At 45.6% G+C, this 19,082-nt stretch overlaps 1 protein-coding gene across 1 annotated transcript in view; it reads right to left on the bottom strand.

Moving 5' to 3' along the window:
- The window catches only part of LOC137374186 (beta/gamma crystallin domain-containing protein 3-like), a 43,144-nt gene that overhangs the window by 13,784 nt on the left and 10,278 nt on the right, over positions 1-19,082 (bottom strand). Inside the window, exons 5-7 of the mRNA XM_068039973.1 lie at positions 10,080-10,189; positions 7,004-7,133; positions 1,666-1,805 (exon numbers count right to left, since the gene is read on the bottom strand). Of these exons, the coding sequence (XP_067896074.1) occupies positions 1,666-1,805; positions 7,004-7,133; positions 10,080-10,189 (380 nt within the window). The remainder of the gene's footprint in view (positions 1-1,665; positions 1,806-7,003; positions 7,134-10,079; positions 10,190-19,082) is intronic.

Below are 19,082 nucleotides of genomic sequence, written 5' to 3'. Positions count from 1 at the left end.
TCCAGGGAGCCACAAAAGTGCAGAGGTGGGGATCCCCCCGTCTTTTGTACCTGGCACGGGAGCCCCGCCTCCTACACAAAATCCAGCCGTACATGTGTGAAACAAAATTCTTATCATAGATTTTTGAGATATATTTTCTGTAGTTTTCTAATTCTTTTTGTAAATTCACAAAGCTATATGCTACTCGTATAAGTCTGTTATGAGAACTAGGAAGGTCTTTATGAACTCCTCATAAGTTAACTCAGTATCTTGTATTATATATAAATATATATCTCATAACAATTACTTCATCCTTTCATCACCTTTTTTTCCTGTTTCTATTACCGGTTCTGAACAGTAAAGCAATAGGCTATTGAAGCAGAAGGCATTTGAAAAGTCAGAACATAAATGGCTACAGGGAAAAAGCAAAGAATGGGACTAATGTAAGCAGCTCCATTTAAAAAACTGTCACCATAATGGGCGAATGACCACCTGTTTTGCAAATTCTGTGATTTGTTACTATATCTGACACCTGGGTTCAAATCTACTCTAAGTTGATTCTACTCTATTGTATGAATGTCTCCTCTGTCTGCTGCCTCTAAGGGTCCAATGTGCAACCCACATCCTTGTGGGCCTTGGCCTAGAGCAAAGCCCCACACCACCCCCACCCTATCACCCCATTTGTAAACTGTACCCAGGCCATTCCTCATCCTTGCCAGGAATCCGTGACTGGTAATTTCAGAGATGAGATATTCATTGCTGTATTTTACCTCTGTACAAAATCTGTTGCTTTTGCTTTTTAAAAGGTTACTTTTGTTTAATTTTCAGTCCATTATAGATCTTTATCAAGGGTGACAGCCTAATAATTCACCCACTTATTTTAATCTTAATATTTTATATTTGGCTGGCAGATCAGATAAGTTAGTTTACACAAAAAAGCGATGACGTAAATTGCAGTTTGTAATTTTGATTTATAATTATAAGTTTAAAAAAAAGTGAAAGTAGCTTACATTGCAGAATTTTACCCAAGAGCAACTTATACGGTAAGTTCAGGAGGGAGCTGTGCCTGAAGAGAATGCAGGCCTGAGAATTGTCTTTGCAGTAATGTTGCCCTATCGCTGATTTTTACTCGGCCCAAGCATAGCTCTACCTGGGAGAGATCAGTCATTTTATCGGAACAATCCCATTTTATGCTATCATGGTTTGGTTTAGTTCAAGGCTGCATAAGAAAGTTGAAACATCAGGAACTGTCAAGCCCACTTCCCTACAGACTGTGCCTAATTATTCTGTCATAGACTTCCTGCCCCTCTTGTTGATCCCCTCATCCCTGAATTCCATTCTTTATCTCCCCATGATAAAAAAAAACAAGCAGCGGTGTTAGTATGTTAAGTGCAGAGAGGCTGTGCTACTGCTGTACAGCCTTGCTTGATTTGAATGCAACTTAAAGGATTGGGTGTTCCCATTGTGCGAGGTTGTATGTTGGGGGTGTGGTCTCAATGAATTTACCCCAATATCTCTAAAACTTTTAAACCTTCTGCTCAACCAACATCGTGGCAGCTCCCTTTTAACAGTGTCAACTGACCCAGAATCAACTACCTTCTCTGGGATTCTTCATCCCAGGTACAGAAATAAATATGCCTTCTAAACTTTAGAACTGCAGACACTCAGTGATTTGTGCCTACTTACATTCCATTGTTCACCTTGACTGACTTCGGAGATTGGTAGTACCCCTTGTCCTTCAAGCAACTGGTGCCTTCTGTAAGAATCAGCTCTTGACCTTCAAATGAATAAAGGCTAAATAAGCTGATAGAAGGCATGGAAAAATCCTAAAACAAGAAATAATAACAGGGTCACACTGAGCAGATGCTGCTTTTACTGGTAAGAAATAGTTATCTGACATGAAAAGAAATCATTTTATGACAAACTGCATGTTTTGCTCTTTAATGAACTATGATACAAAATGCGGCACAGTGATGCAGTGGTTAGCACCGCAGCCTCACAGCTCCAGGGACCCGGGTTCAATTCTGGGTACTGCCTCTGCGGAGTTTGCAAGTTCTCTCTGTGACCGCGTGGGTTTTCGCTGGGTGGGTTTCCTCCCACAGCCAAAGACTTGCAGGTTGATAGGTAAATTGGCCATTGTAAATTGCCCCTACTGTAGGTAGGTGGCAGGGAATATGGGATTACTGTAGGGTTAGTATAAATGGGTGGTTGTTGGTCGGCACAGACTCGGTGGGCCGAAGGGCCTGTTTCAGTGCTGTATCTCTAAATAAAAAATAAAATAAATTGTTAAAAGTAACCACATGCGCTGTGCTCACTGTAGCCAGCAATACTGGATGAAGATTAGCCTTACCAGTGGTCCATAAAGGGACTGTTTAGGCTGCTCCTGAATATCCAAAAGAAGACATGTGGCACAGACATTTGTCTGGCCTGGAGGAGTATGAATGTTTATTTTAAAATAACAGATAAAGGAATTTGATAAAAGTGTATTAAATGTTCAGATGATAATATCACACTGTAGTCTGTGAGATTAAAATCCAATTTTAAGCTGTACTCTTACTAGAAAATAGAATTTTTGATTTTACTTCCACTATCAAGTGTTAAAGTAATAGTAGTCATTTTCAAAATCCTGACTGTAAAATTAAGGGTCATTTACCCCCACCCTTACATTTCTTATATATATATATATTTTTAAAAAAATATTTATGTAAAATGATACTGATTTTTTCCTTTCATGGATTAATTATTTAAAAATAAGGAAGTTTCAATTGTGTAGTATTGCCAGATCCAGCTTATATCTTTTTATATTTTTTTAATAAAAGAAGCACTGACTTAATAAATAAATATATAAATCTCACTTTGTAATGCTCCCAGTTGTATTGCTTAAAAAAGGAATTACATTTTGATGTAAAAAGCTAATTTGTATTGGGTTAGGACTATAAGTACCAGGATCTGACAGCTTCTAGCATTCAAATAAATTAGCAGCAATTAAATACATGTTGATTTGATCTTGTGGAATATATTTGCATTGCTTTATTCCCGTCAACATTAGAGAAAAATCAAATAAGTTTCTGTAATCAAATATCACAATTTGTAATTACTAACCAAATTAAAACGCATTATCAAGAGGATTTGAGGCTTAACCTGAAACAATTTTTTAGATATCATCTTTAGTTAATGATTACACCAAGAAGCTATTGCCTATTCAATTACATATACCCATATTAGGCCTAATCATAATACTTCAGGATGATATTAATATACACATTGAGCTGCCTATTTTAGCCATCCTACTAGCTTTGTTCCATTTCACTGATGTCAAAAATATTTTTCTATGTGGATAAACAATACAGAATACAAAAACTATGCTAAATTCTTTTGGATGTGATCCCACCAAAGTTACAGTGGGAGGCTGGTAGAATCTTCAAGGAATTTCAGGGCCTATATTCTGGTGTAGGGATGCTGCCTGACCATCCTCTCCCATCTCACTTTTTTCCTCTTCTTCCGCAGAACAAAAATACAGGTATTCTCAATGGGAAACCCAGCTAACTGAGTTTTTTTAATGGAGCTGCTGGACACTTTAGATCAAACTCTACCTGTTCTTTAGTGTCTCGCAATGCTAGATGCTCCCATTTTGGCTATGATTGATGCTCAATGTAAGTGAGGCGATAGTGATGGAAGAAGGGAGGTATAACATCACAACATTGTTAACAGGAAAATCCAGGCTATTTGTTATATTGCCCATAGCAGAATTAAGAAGAATTTTGATATACTGTATTAAACATAAAAATCATACTGTCATGGTTGATATGCTATTTAACTAACACACAAGCCTTTAGGCAGGATTTACCCAAGGAGAGGTAACAATATTAATTTGCCTTAAGGATCTGTATTAAATAACTTTTATCCACTGTCCCATCAGTTTTTGATTGAGTTATTCAATGCACATTGTTGCTATGTTTTCCTAATTTGCTTTTCATTTTATTTTTACTTCTAATTCAATGTGCACTTGTTACAAAACTTTAATAGAATTTGCCCAGTAATGCACAATATTCTACTCATTCATGACCACTAGGTGGAACTTTACAGCTACCAGAAAAGATGGGCTGAATTCAGGGTTTGATGGAGGGACCCCTCAGTGGCAATGGCCAACCCTGCAGCAAACGCCTTTCCCCTCAACAACATCCCCCCATCACCATCACAGAGGCCTGCTTGCCTGGCCCCAGCACAAAGAACAAAGATAATTACAGCACAGGAACAGGCCCTTTGGCCCTCCAAGCCTGCGCCGATCCAGATCCTCTTTCTAAACATGTTGCCTATTTTCTAAGGTTCTGTATCTCTTTTCTTCCTGCCCATTCATGTATCTGTCTAGATACATCTTAAAAGACGCCATCGTGCCCGCATCTACCACCTCCATTGGCAACGCGTTCCAGGCACCCACCACCCTCTGCGTAAAGAACTTTCCACGCATATCCCCCCTAAACTTTTCCCCTTTCACTTTGAACTCGTGTCCTCTAGTAATTGAATCCCCCACTCTGGGAAAAAGCCTCTTGCTATCCACCCTGTCTATACCTCTCATGATTTTGTACACCTCAATCAGGTCCCCCCTCAACCTCCGTCTTTCTAATGAAAATAATCCTAATCTACTCAACCTCTCTTCATAGCTAGCGCCCTCCATACCAGGCAACATCCTGGTGAACCTCCTCTGCACCCTCTCCAAAGCATCCACATCCTTTTGATAATGTGGCGACCAGAACTGTATGCAGTATTCCAAATGTGGCCGAACCAAAGTCCTATACAACTGTAACATGACCTGCCAACTCTTGTACTCAATACCCCGTCCGATGAAGGAAAGCATGCCGTATGCCTTCTTGACCACTCTATTTACCTGCGTTGCCACCTTCAGGGAACAGTGGACCTGAACACCCAAATCTCTCTGGACATCAATCTCTGGACCCAAATCTCTCTGGACCCCCAGAACCCAATTACTTTGTTGATATGGCAACGTCCTTCCATGGCGTCCTTGGGGTTTTTGACAACACATCAAAAAGCTGGGGGTGACCCCGCCTCAGCCATTTGCGGGACCTCCAGCCGCATTTTACAAGGGCCAGGTCACTAATTACTTGTTGTAGAGGCTGCCGTCCCTTTAAAGGACAGATGCCTGACCCCAGGAGCCCAACCAATTGGAGGGCTGGCAGCTCAGCAGTACTACCGCGTGCAGTGGCAATTGCTGGGACTGAAACTGGAAAAAGAGGACGCCATGGAAGGACCCTGCGATATCAACAAAATAATTGGGTTCTGGGGGTGCTGGGACTAGTCAGGCAGGCCTCTGTGAGTGGCAACGGTGGTGGTGGTGGGGGGGGGGGGCGGTGGTTGTTGAGGGGAAGGGCGTTTGCTGAAGGGGTGGCCATTGCCACTGAGGGGTCCCTCCATCAGCCAAAAAGTGCCCAAGAGGATGGTCCCCTGCTGTGCTCACAGGGAGGCCCCCATGGTTCACCTGTGGTCTCCCCATGTGGCAGAGGGCCCACCTGCTGCTGTTAAAATGCCAATGGCAGTGGGAAGAGGCCCTTAATTGGCTACTTAAGTGGCTCAGTTTGGTCTCTGGGTGCGACAGCTGTCCTCTACTTTCCCATCTTTCACCTTCCCGGCAGCTGGCAAGACGGCATGGCAGCAGGAAGACAACAGAACTCCACACCTACACCCCGCACCCAGCCCCCCCCCCCCCCCCACCCCCGCTTTCCCTTGTCATTTTACAGCTCCCACTCGCACTCCAGGCCCGTCACCAGAGGGCTGGTTAAATCCAGCCTGATAATTCTAAAGCTCCATTAATCCTGGTCAATGCCGCTGCTGCTGCTCTCACGAGCTCCTCAACACTGAAGATACTTGCAGAATTTTCCACAAAATAGTGATAAATGTCTCATATACTGAATCGTCAAGGGAAAATACCAATTAGTATGGAAACGTTTCTTTCAGAATTGGCCATAGACAACACGGAATAACTAAGTGATATTTTTCACTTGTTACTGTAGAGGCTTGTACAATAAATGGGAAGGGATAGTGTGATAGGCAAGAATAATCGCTGCCTCGTGCCAAGAATATATTATCATGAGCCCCAAGTTTGTAATTCTTTGTATGCCACTAATTTAAAATGGTGATAGCTTGCTTAGGTCAGTTTTCTTACAATATAGGACCCTGGAGGCTTGCGTAGAAAAGTAAGCATCCCATTTATACTTTAAAAACTTTAAAAAGCTAGTAAACTTATAATCTGAGGTCTTGTGATATCTGTAAATTTACTTCGGCCAGTAAAACATTAACCAGTGAATATTCTGTGGGCCTGAATGTCCAAAGTATAGTACAATTAGCAGGAAAAGTTCTGTAAAGAAAGTCCTGTCAGAACAAGTCAGACACATTTGATGTTTCGCTACAGTTGTTAACCTTGAGCAACAAAAAAAGGACAAATTAAACTAAAAGGAAGGATAATTGGTTAACCTCACTACACTGATTTACAAATACTAATCACCTGGAAGAGGAACTATTGCCTACAGTCAGAAAATAACCCCGGGGATAGAATGTCCTCTGCATTAGTCTAAGCAGCGTGATGGAATGGGACCAAGGGAGCAGGTGGTGCAACACATAAAGGAAAGCAGTCTAATGAGTTTGCTCAGCCAGAAATAGGTGAAAAACTATAGAACATTGCAGGTACGGAGAGGGCAGGGGTCATGGCTGAAGGAGGCAGAAGCAGCTGAACAGAAAGCCCCAGTTTTGGAGGGAAAAATCCATGAACTCCTTGCATTGGTTTCCAAGTTAATGATAGAAGGGGTAGGGAAGGGAAGTTGAAAGAAAGGCTTTGTGGTGGCGAAAAGGAATGAATCTGGAGCAGTAGGTGGTTTTGGCCCCGCAAAAAGACAGGTGATATCATTTGAACAGGTCAAGGCAGAACTAACAGTGGACAGTCAGGCTGGTTGTGAAATAAATGCAGTCATACAAATGTTGATTAGTATTACAGGGAATTACAAAAAGCACTTACATTTCTGATGGGCTTCAGAGATTGGATTGGTTTGGTTGACAGGCATCCCAGGGAATCAAGGTCTGGGTAGTGTCCTTCCTCTAACACATACTGGCAGCCACCATAATCTTTTTCATCATACAAGACCCAGCTGGGAAGGTGAGAAAAGAAAGAAAATTAAAGACATATTTATATAAATATAACAAGATGTTTTCAATATATTGAGCTGAATTTTATGAGTGAGCCGCACTTTGTGGCGGCGCACTCTGAGAACGCTGTGCGTCCCGTGCAGATGTGCCATCGCTGAGCCCCCGCAATATTATGTGCGGGGTCTCATTTAAATAGAGTGGGCGGAGCAGCTGCCTCGATGACGTAGAGGGGATGGCCTCCTCGTCCCCGGCAATGGCGTCTGGCGCCATTGTGCCGGCGCAGGCACCATTTCTAAAGGGCTTTAAGCCTGGACAAATAAGTTTAATTTTTAAAGGGTATAAAATAAAAGATTTTTAATACATTGAAAGATAAGTGATGGAGGCCCTTCCCCAACACACCCCCGCAATGGTCAATCCAGGCAATGAAATTACCATCAGTTGATTGTTTACATACCCAAACTTTCCCCCCAACCTTCAATATTTTGCCCTTCAACCCCTTCCCACCATCCCCACATACAATAAAGATAGATTTCCTCGCTCCTCCACCCCTCCAGCCCTGAACATTTTATTACTTCCCCCCTCCCCACCAGGTTCTCACCCGGAACTCCGTACGGAGTTCCAAAGGTGCGCACAGCATGAACAGTGGCCGTAATATCGGAGTGGGTCGGCCGCCTGCAGGTAAGTTTATTTAAATATTTTACATGTTCATTTACATATGTTGATGATGGGCCCGCTGTCTGGCGGCGGGGGGCCGCACAGAGGTCCTGCCGCCCCCAGTAATATGCGGTGGGCCCTTCTCGACGTCGCAGGTCAAGGCGGGCCTCTCCCCGCAGCATTTTACCAGCCCCCACGCCACGACCTGCGGGCGTCAAGGGGCCTGTAAAATTCAGCCCACTATGTTCTATATTGAAAGAAGAATTTCAGATTTGGAGGCATTGCATATTATATTTTATGCAGTAATTCCTAAATTATATATTGATAAGTCATTTTATGAAATGCTGGTACTAGATGGCCAAATATAATTGTGTAAAAAATAGCTCTGGGGAGGATTTATGTGTGGCAAATATATAAATGCAATTCTTCCTTTTTGTTTAGTTATACCACCCAGTTATTGTCTGGGATCCGATGGTTGTGAAAGGCTCTATATCAATGCAAGTCTTTTTTTATGCTATCCATGATGCCAGATCTCCACTCACTTGTGTCACTCACAATTTCCTACTTGTAGGTCAGGGTGGTGTTGGAAGCACTTACTTGAAACTGGCATGAGCGTCATTTAATTATTAATTTGGAACAGGTTACATAATGCAATCTAATTCCCGATGTTCACTGCATCGACCAGCCATATGCTCCCTGAATGGGATAGATGTTAACTTAGTCGCCCCATTACACTGTTAAAATAACTAAAGGCACTGAGGCCAAAGAATGCCTCCTCCCCCATTCTGGTCTCTTTCTGGAAGAGCTAGGGCAAACCTGATTGACTGAAAGCCTCCTTCTCTGCTGAATTATTCTATAATTCTATAACACCATAAACCTGTTCTTTATAAACAGGAGCTCTTCTAGATTCTCCATAAACAGGGCTGAAAAAAGCAGTTTTACACAAAATCCTTATCTGGTATTCCCTTGAATTTAGGAGATTAAGATCATTAAAATGTTAGAGGGATTCAATAGGGTACATACAGAGAGACTATTTCCTCTGGTGGAGTAATCAAGGACAAGGAGACATGATCTTGAAATTAGAGCTAGATCATTTAGGCCTGAAATCAGAAATCACCTTTTCACATGAAGGGTAGTAGAAATCTGGAACTCTCCCTGCATGTGGATGCTGGGGGACAATTGGAATTTTTAAAAACGAGATTGAAAAAATTTTTGTTGAGCATAGGTGGGTAAATGGAGTTAATATACAGATCAGCCATGATCTCGTTGAATGGCAGAGCAGGTTCAAGGGGGCTAAATAGCCTCCTTTTGTTCCTATGTACCTAGTTCCAGTTCCATTAGGATAGGTGTTGTCAGGTCCCAGCCAGTGGGGTGCCCAAAGCTCCACTTCAATGATGCTTACAAACATGATCTGAAGGCCCTAAATGTCGACTGTCGTACCTGGCAGTCACTAGCTGGTGAAAGAGGGAAATGCTGACACATCCTGTGGACCGGCGTGCACTAACACGACGCCCAGTGACTATAGCAGCTTGGCAACAGACGCCAATGAAAAACAACTCACAGTGTCACTTAGCAGTTTCATGTGCGGCACTTGTGGCAGAACCTGCCTCTCAAGCATTGGCCTTCACAGCCATTAGCAAAGCTGCACCAAGAGAAGACACCCCACCTAAATGGATTGTTTGCTGCGTGCTCATCATCTTTCGTAGATGGAAGGATGCCAACAAAAAAGTCCAGGTGTCTATGTTTCCGCTTGAGACAGGTACTGTCATACCAGCTGAATTGCTGAAAGCATCAGCACTTCACCAGACTAGCTATGCTGAGAAAAAGCTTTTTTATGCAACAAGTGGTTAAGGTTTGGATTGCACTGCCTTATAGGGTGGTGGAAACAGATTCAATTGTAGCTTTCAAAAGGGAATTGGAATACTATTTGAAGGAGAAGGAATTGCGGGGATATGAGGAACGGATGTGTGGGACTAACTGAATTGCTGTTTGGAAGAGCTGGGGTAAACCTGGTGGGCTGAATAGCCTCCTTCTGAGCTGAATTATTCTATGATTCTATAAAACCATAAACCTGTTCTTTATAAAGATTCTCCACAAACAGGGCCGAGCAAAGCAGTTTTACAAAAAATGTATACGTTTTATCAAGTGAAGACTTATTTTAGATAGGAAAGGGTAACAACAGTTTATGCAGGTTACTAGGGTTAAGGGCTTATACAAGCAGACAAGAAAAAGAATTTGAATTTTTGTCTCAAATGCTTCACATCCAATAAAAGTAAATGTTTTTGCACTCTTACCAACCACGAAGAACTTTAAACGAATTTGGTTGTAAAGATGATAAACTGGGCATTTCTGTTACAAATTCAACACTTTCTCCCTGAAAATCAATTCCATTGTGTGCTCGGAGCTGTAATACAGATGCGTAACAGTAATTTTGTAACTTTCTAAAATCTTTTCCATAATAGGCTTATTCATTTATTTACATCATGGCCTAGACTTCACTCTCAATGGCGAAGGTATGGCTTTTGCCACTCACCTCGCATACAGTTGCCAGGAGACTTTTTGCGGGGTTGTCAGTGGGGATTTCCACTAATTGGGTGTCTGACACAGTGTGCTCCGATGACAGGGCATCTGTGTAATCTGTGAGCAAGGCAAGCAACAGTAAGGCTCTTCAACCAATCAGATTGAAGAATCCTCACCGAGCCACACAGACTGCAAACCAGGAAGTTAAAAAAAGGAAATATACATTATATTTAAATTATGTGCAGGAAGCAAAATAAAGATTAGACATATGGGTGGGATTAAGGGAGAGAGATAAAAGAGACAAACAGAAAAAAAAACCCCAAAAATTAAAATCTGTAACATTAATTTTCTTCTGAGAAAATGAGACTCCATACTTGCAAAATTTATTTTTCAGGACCAGGGAGTTTGTTCAGCAGTAATTATCACTTGCTACCCATAATGCAGTAGCCATAACCTTTTCATCTGTCTTTAGTGTGGAATTCGTGGGTAAATACCTAAGTTTACGCCATTACGGTGATTTCAATACCGAGTCTATCACTGAGGACTGCGACAGCGCACCCAATGGAGAAGCAGGGTATCTCTGACAGCAACTTCTGGATTTCTGCATGTGCAGACCCAGAGGCTGCTGTAAGATTTACCTTGTAATAATGGCAATTGCTGAGAGCCTTGCTGTTATTATTACAGCAAAATCCCAGCCCATGTCTTTACAGATGGAACAACATAGAAGAACCTCCATATCACAGTTAACCTTTCCACAGTCTTCAATACAATAATATACAGTAAGGAAGTATACATTTTGAAACATTTTATTTCCCCCTCCCCCATCCTCTTGAAAATAACCTGTAAGACAACCTAATTTCAAATGTTCATCCTACATACAAGCTGTCTGGTTGGAGGAGCAGATGTCTTCCTTATGCCACAGTTGTTATTGGGAGCACACTGCATGCAAAATCATGTAAGCACCATATTCTACCATATAGTAAGTTGGGGCACTGCCAAGCTGTGCCAATGCATCTCTTGCTTTGACCACCACAATTAATCAAAAGGGTTTCCTAAGCTGATTTATATTGATTTTTGGCTTCAAGCTTTTGTGGTGTTAGCCTCCAGCAGAAGGTGGATACATCAATGTAAATCTGTGGGTTTTATTTTTAAACCTATTGTAAAGGCGATCCATTTTTGCATTGGGTCTTCTTGGCTGCTGTCAGTTAGTGTTGGTATAATGCCATTGGGGTCAATTTTTGTTTGTGGCGCTGATCAGTGAGTGGGGCATCTGGTCTGCCTGTCTGGTGACGTTAGCGGGATGCACAAATGATTTTCGTGATCAGGCCTCATATAAATATAGGAGTTGGGCTGCTGGTGCTAATTGCACTGCTTGTAGACAGCTCACTGTTTGGGATTGTAGGAAATGCAATGGTTCTATTGCTTCTTAAAGACAATCTTCAGCTCTTAAAGGGGCGGGGGGGGGGGGGTAGAGTTTTCGATGGTGGTGAATGGACAAATAATTATTGAAGCATCAAGCTGAATGATGACAGCCTGAGCACCCCAATTATCAGATGCTGCAGTAGAGTTTCTCATGGAACAAGTGAGGACCAGGAAGGATGTCTTTCCTTCAGATGGGTGATGAGTGCTCTGTAGAATTTGCCAGCTGCAACAGAGAGATGTGGCTAAGCAGGTCAATGCTAACAGCATAGTTCCTAGGACCTGGCTGCAGTGCAGGAAGAAATTTAATGAGTTTACCAGGATTGGCAAAGTTTGAAATTTGAAGACTCTTCTTGAAATCTCTTATTCTCTACACAGACCTCCAACTCCAGCCTCTAGTCCAGTACTTGCAATCCTTTACTGCCCTGCTTTACGAGCCTCTCTCCAATTACAATAGGACACTTCACTGTACCTCTTTCTGTTTGTACTCACACACTTAATACCTGTTAGTGTCATGACAACAATTTCCTCCACTTGCCCACACCTGGGGCAACGCCATTTGAACTGGGCGGCGTGCCGCATTCACTGGCCACCGCCGAGCCCCTGCGATATTAATCGCGGGGGCTCATTTCCATAGAGGCCGCGTGCCACCTCCCCTCATATTACGTGGGGGGTGTGTGCGGGACTGCCGGCTCCATGCTGCACGCTGGCACAGCTGCAAGTTATGTGCTGGGGCCCTATTTAAAGGGCTGCCAGTACAGCAGTTGTGCCTGCATCAAAGAGGATTCCTGGACACAGTGTGGCAAATTAAAGGGATACAACATTATGGAGAGACAGCAGCGTTAAAGGGTGGCACCACGGTTCAGGGATGCCTCTCTGCCCGCCCACCTCCAGGCTGTGCATGCAAGGTGGGAGGTCCTCTTCCCCAGCGATGGCAGGAAGAGGCCCTCTCACCTGACCAAGGCAGCCTGGTTGGAGGTGGCTCAGGAGGTGAGCAGCCGTGGTGCCATCCAGTGCGACTGGGCGCAGTGCCAAAAACGAATGAATGACCTGCTAAGAAGTGTGAAAGTAAGTACCAATGTCTATCAGGGCTCCTTTGAAACTGGGTGCGCCCACACAGAGTGGCGTCTGTATGCCACTGCTGTGTCGAAGAATGGGAGGTTGGGCGGAGAGGGAATAAGCACCATGAATGGTGCAATGGATAGCACAACATACCCTTGTCCGATGCTCAGGCACCTACATAAGTGGATCACTCAGAGGTGCACACCAAGAACCCACCAGCTTTGTGGCCAGCACTGTCTTTTTACATGTGTCATCCTGTTAATATCTGCCCCCTTGCCTCTCCAGGCAAAGAAGGCCCACAATTCGCACCGGAGGAGGTCCTGCCAATCTGCTTCGATTGACGGATTCCGAGGAGGAGGCATGCAGCTGATGCCAAGGCAGCAGCCGCACTTATTCGGGCAGATTGACATCGGGCTCCGAAGTGAGCAGATGTCTAATTGATATTAAAGATGGGCACTGTGTATTGTTGGTTCGGTAATGCAATGCTGCTGACATTGTAAAGTGTGTTACAGCAGAACCGACAATGTCCTTTTCCCATTGTGTCTTCAAGGTGAAAGAACAGAGTCGAACCCACCTGGGCGCGTGCCATCCGCCACCTCGGAGGAAGAGCCAGACTCTGAGGAAGCACAATCCCATGAGACTAACGCACCTTCTACCAGCGTAGATATTGTCACCTCAGTGGGTATCCGTTCGGCCTTAGAGTGTGGGTCACAATCTGGTGAGAGCATTGCACACGCGCCCAAGCACCTGACTGAGGCTGAGACAGCTATGGCTCCTGACAGTCGGAGGCCTCTGAGCAGCCAGGGCAATGGTGAGCATGAGGTTTATGATGATGCGCTGCTATTGACAGACCAGGGCAGGCGAAGCTGTTGGGAAAGTTATGGGAACTCCAGGTGGAGATGCCACAGGCCATCCGCAGTCTTGAACAGACGATAGGGGAGTCTCACCACGCCATGACTGCTGCCATGTCGCAGGCATATGAGCGCCTGGCGTCATCTACTGAGGCGGCGGCGGCCCTTGTGGTGATCCAGAATCAAATAATACACTCAGACATGCTCTCACTCGCGCTACCATCACATCCACCGAGCAGTGGCTAGGCGCGAGAGGGACCAGGGGCATGGAGACTGCCCCTGCTCCCTCCCAGGAGGGCAGACGGGTTCCAAAGTACCCTGAGATGGAGGAAGCGCGCCAGCAGACCATATCTGGTGCCCCCTCCAGACGATTCCAATGTGGATGCTCGCCCCTCTGCATGTGAGTGAAGCTCCAGCAGCCGTGACACCTGAGAAGGGTTCTGTGATGATGCAGGATCCCCCCAGCGAGCCGGGGCCCTCCAGGCCTCGTGCGCGCAGAGGACGACCACTGAAGTTATCCACAGCCAAAAGGCAATCTGATCACCAAGAAGGGGCACCCACAAATGTTTAAAGAAAACACACTGACACAAATGGGAATGCACGGGTGTCACAGCAATGTAAATACATCTTTCACTAAATGTTCCTCACCAGCATGTGTGTCCTTTTCTCTGTGTGAATGATGTGTGCCAGCATGTAGCACCAATGTCACATCTCTTTGCACCGTTGGCCCTTCAGGAGAGCCAACATATGCAATAACATCATTGCCATGCCACCATTACTCATGAGCGTCTCCACGGATGCAGTGACATGGACATTGGCTCAGTCAGCTGCTGCCTCTAATGGTTTACACAGGGATGCTGTAGATGTGGACTGGTGCACAGCAGGTGAGCGAGGGTGATGTGTGGCTTGCAGAGCTCATGTCAGTTCCTATGGAGCAGAGAGCTTTTGTCTGATAAGCCACTTCCGTACATCCCTAGCTCACTGCTAGCCCTGCGTGCAGAGCCTGGGTGCCATCTGCCCTCCCATGCGTCTTTCATGTTGTAGGTCCTCAGCATCCTCATAGTCTGAGCAGGAATCCAGTTGACGTCTCTCCTCATCATGCCAGGCCTGGTCCCTATTGGGTGTGTAGTTGTGCAGAGCAGCAAAGAAAGGAGCTGGCCTTTTTGACCTGTAGTACAGAGCATCACCCTATCCATACAGGCATTGGAGGCGCTCTTTCAGCATGCCGATCTCCTGCTCAATGGTGGCTTTAGTGGCTGCTGTTGTATCTCTACTCTGCAGCAGTGGTGGGGTCTCTCACTGGTGTTGGGAGCCATGTCTGCAAAGGATAGCCCTTATCTCCAAGAAGCCACCCCTCCATCTGAGCCAGTTTAGTGAACAGCGGCGGCAGCCGGGACTGGCGCAAGACCCAGGTGTCATGGCAGCTGCCTGAGAAGCAGTCACACATTTGCAGGAAGCATCTGCGATGATCACATACCAGCTTCACCTAAATTGAGAGGACTACTTTAATGGTGACGTTTGCAGGTGGTAGCTTGGCGGGGAGGCCTGATGGCCATATGGGTGCAGTCTATGAACATTATAGCCTATGGTTCTCCAGCAATGGTGCTGAAACCAATGGCACTGTGGGCCTGGCTGAGAAAGTCCATCCTGAAGTGGAGATACTCACTGGCCCTCCGGTACAGGGCATTGGTGACCTCCCCCTTGCAGCGGTACACTGCTGACTGTGTGACCCCACAAAGGTCTCTCGTGGGCCTCTAAAAAGCTTCAGAGCCGTCAAGCTTGAGGAACAAAGGCATAGGATGTCCACCGAAGCCCATGCGCTGCAGGTCATCTTTGAGCAGGGCACAGAGACGTGTCACCACCCTCTCTACATGCACAATCGCCTCTGACACTGGTGCTCTGACATCATGTCATGTCATGTGGGGCCTGTAGATGCACAGCAATCGTAATGGCGAGCTCCCCTTGGGGGCTGCTGCTCAAGACTAGGGGCCTCTACATGGATCGCGCCTGCCTGTTGATTTTGCCTCTGGTGCATACGGAGCAGAGGATCACACAATGTAGGATGAGCCATAACTATTTCTATGTGATAAATAAAGTTGAACCCTTCATGTATTCAAAGGTTCCTAACAGGGCATGGATTGGTATTGATGGGTATATCAGCTGCTTTCCTGGATCAACTATGTGGCATGCTATGGCATTGCCCATCTTGGTAAACACTCAGTGGCACAGCATGATCACATCAAGATCCTATCAGCTGAATCGATTGTCCCCACCATCCACATATCCTAAATGTTCCTGCCCTTTCTGGCACCCTCCTCACACACAGGGTGCCTAGAGTGTCATTGCTTCTTCACAAACACAGAGCGTACACTGTTTACGGAGGGAGGGTACACAGTACCTCCCTTCATACCTACAGAACTTTCACTCGAGCAATCCTAGACCCCCTCCCTCCTCCCTTTAAGAATGCAGAGTGAGACCACTGTGTATCCTGCTCTTCCCTCCTCCTTTACAGTATGCAGAATGAGACCCCTGAAAAGGAACGTACATTCTTTCACAAAACCTTGTGCCTCCGATGACCAGCCAGCTTTTCTAATCGTGAACGGGACAGCATGTGACGGCCGCCCATTCAAAATAAAATCAGGAAGTGTACATGGCGAGGCGGCGGGATGCATATTTTGCAGAGGTAAATACCGTTTAACATAATCTAATTGGAGTGCCGCCGCCGTGTGGCAGGAGGGGGGTGCAGCTGCACCGAGGTCCCCCCGCAGCCGGTAATTTGCGGCGGGCCCTTCTCGACATCACGGGTCGAGGCGGGCCTCTCCCTGCAGAATTTTACTGGCCCCCGCGCCGTGACCCATGGCGTCAAGGGGCCGGTAAAATTCAGCCCCTGATGTTTCTTCTCAGCATGTGCACTATGCTTATTGAAGGATAGTAGCACTGGGATAAATACTGAACATAACTGTTAATGTAGGGCGTGGGAATTGTTCATCTGGAGCGCTCTTCAATGAGCTGCTGCTGAAAAGCTTTGGGACACTTCTGCTTCTTTGCCATCCTCGATGCCATTCGTGGTATTGCCCTTAGCTTTCTGAAGGTCTTCCTCAAATGGTGGCTTCATGTATAGTTCCAGTTGCAGAACAAAGTTATGCAGCAAACAGCAAACCACAAGTCATACAGGACTCTTTTTGGGCTGTAATGGAGGATGCCACTAGACCTGTTCAGGCAGTGGAATCATTGCTTGAGGGTTCCAATGGTCTGCACAGCAAGGGGTCTCATCTAGACATGGATCTGATTGCAGCACAGCTTGGCTGCTGAGTGTAGGTTCCTGAGAGGAGTCATCAGCTAAGTGTGCATCTGATAGCTCTTGTCACCAAGCAGCCAGCTCTCCAGCAATTTTAGCCAGTCCTGCTGGCTTTTTTAATGCAAAGTGATTCTTGACACCGCAGCTGGCCACTGACATCATCAGACTGCGCCAAGCTGCGCACATGCGCAAACGGACTCCTGTTCTCTGCGCATGCGTGGCGTTCTGCAATGCCAGGACTGTTTGGTGCATGCGCAGATGACATTGCGTAACACGGGGAAGCGGGGGGGAAGTGGGGGGGAAGCGGGGAGAGAGTGGCCGGAGACCTTGGTGGCGGCGGATGCAGGTGTGCTCTCCTCCTCCCCCCTGGCCGCACTCTCCAGCCACTCGCGCCCCCCCCCCCCCCCGCCCGCTCTCTCCCCACCACCCGCTCTCTTCCCCCCCGCCTCCCGCACTCTCTCCCCCCGCCCGCTCGGCTCTCTCCCCACCTCCCGCCCACTCTCTCCCCACCGCCCGCTCTCTCCCCCCCCGTCCGCGCTCTCCCCACCTCCCGCCTAATCTCTCCCCCCCCCCGCCCGCTCTCTCCCCACCGCCCACCCTCTTCCCCCCCCCCCCTTCCGCGCTCTCTCCCCCAGCCCGCCCGGCTCTCTCTCCCCCTGCCCACCCACTCTCTCCAGCCACTCACTCCACCCACCTGCGCTCTCTGGCCACTCGCTCTCCTCTTCCCTCACCCGCTCTCTCTGGCCATTGTGTGCTGCCATGGGTTTACGTTGCCTTTGTGTGATTATTTGAGCGGCGCCATCTTTAGTCCTGGCAGCTGCCTGAATGTCGCAGACTGCGATGTTTTAGTGGAACAGGCTGCATAAGTGCATGTGCCAGTGCAGCGCCACCTAGTGGTTGCCTTTTCAGCAAACGCAGCCTTTTTAATATGCAGTATTCTATCATCACCTTTTGCATTGTGTCCAAGAGGTGCAGATACTAATGGCTATTTTATTTAAATGGCCTGATTACATCCTCACTCTGGAGACTCAGTGGGACCAGGCTTTCTTTCCACTGACATTTTCCGATTCTTGCTGCACCATGTTTATGGTGCTAGATTGGGATTGTTGATATTTGGGTCTACTAAGTATAATCTACAGTACACTTACATGCTATACTTAATAGTCATTCAAATATATTTCATATTGACATGACATAAAACTTTTCCCTTTCATAAACTTGGGTAATATTAAAGCAGGTTGATAAGAAATCCCAACTCACGATTAAATGAATAATTAGTAATAGTTTGTGACCTCTAAATTGATTATGCTCACTTATTCCTCAACCTGGCACTTGATTAATGATTTAGGTTTATTTTATCCTTGGTCATATCAAATCTCCTTGAAAGTCAAGACTCTCATCTAAAAAAGAATTCAGCTTAAATTATGTAGGATTTTGATTGAAAAGCAATTTTGAAGAGTTGCATATTAATGAAGGCACAGAAGCATAAAAGGAAGTGGCAATAGAACAGCACTGCTCCTCTCAAACACGGCAAATGTTATGCTGTGGACCTAAATAGATCACCTCTTCCCTTTGGGATCCAAAGATGCTGGCTCAGAAAGCACAAGACAGCAAATGACAGCAAAAGGTCAAGGTGATGTGTGCAGCCATGTGATGAAGATCATAAGGCTCTGTGAGAGTTACTGTAATGAGAAGCTACTTTGATACAAAACAATAGTGATTCATTTTGGGACCAAAGCCCACAGCTGGCAATATCATCAGATGAACATTTAATGTTTTCATGTGACATTCTTTTGTCCCTTATTTTAATGGAGGCCTTAACAGATTTAAAGTAAATTGTTTAACCTTTGCAATAAAATAGCACACAAAGGGCTACCATGCAAAATTAACATCAATAGTAATTTCTAGGCTCAAAAAAGTAGTGGTAGAGCAAGAAACAACTTCAAATAAGAATTAAGAAGCAAGTGCATAATTTTGCTAATACCATTTTCCCACAATGAATATAATTCACTATTATAATTCACTATTAAACCCTAACAGAAAATCCGGAGCGGAACCCCGTAGGCGGTCATGTGTCACCTTTGGCATGTTTCCGGCAGTTCCTGCAGCCATACTGGTGCCAAACGTCGTGTCCTGCACTCCTTTGG

Source organism: Heterodontus francisci, chromosome 10 (genome assembly GCF_036365525.1).
Source record: "Heterodontus francisci isolate sHetFra1 chromosome 10, sHetFra1.hap1, whole genome shotgun sequence".
In the NCBI taxonomy this organism is placed as follows: domain Eukaryota; kingdom Metazoa; phylum Chordata; class Chondrichthyes; order Heterodontiformes; family Heterodontidae; genus Heterodontus; species Heterodontus francisci.
This window is presented reverse-complemented; position numbering and strand designations above follow the sequence as displayed.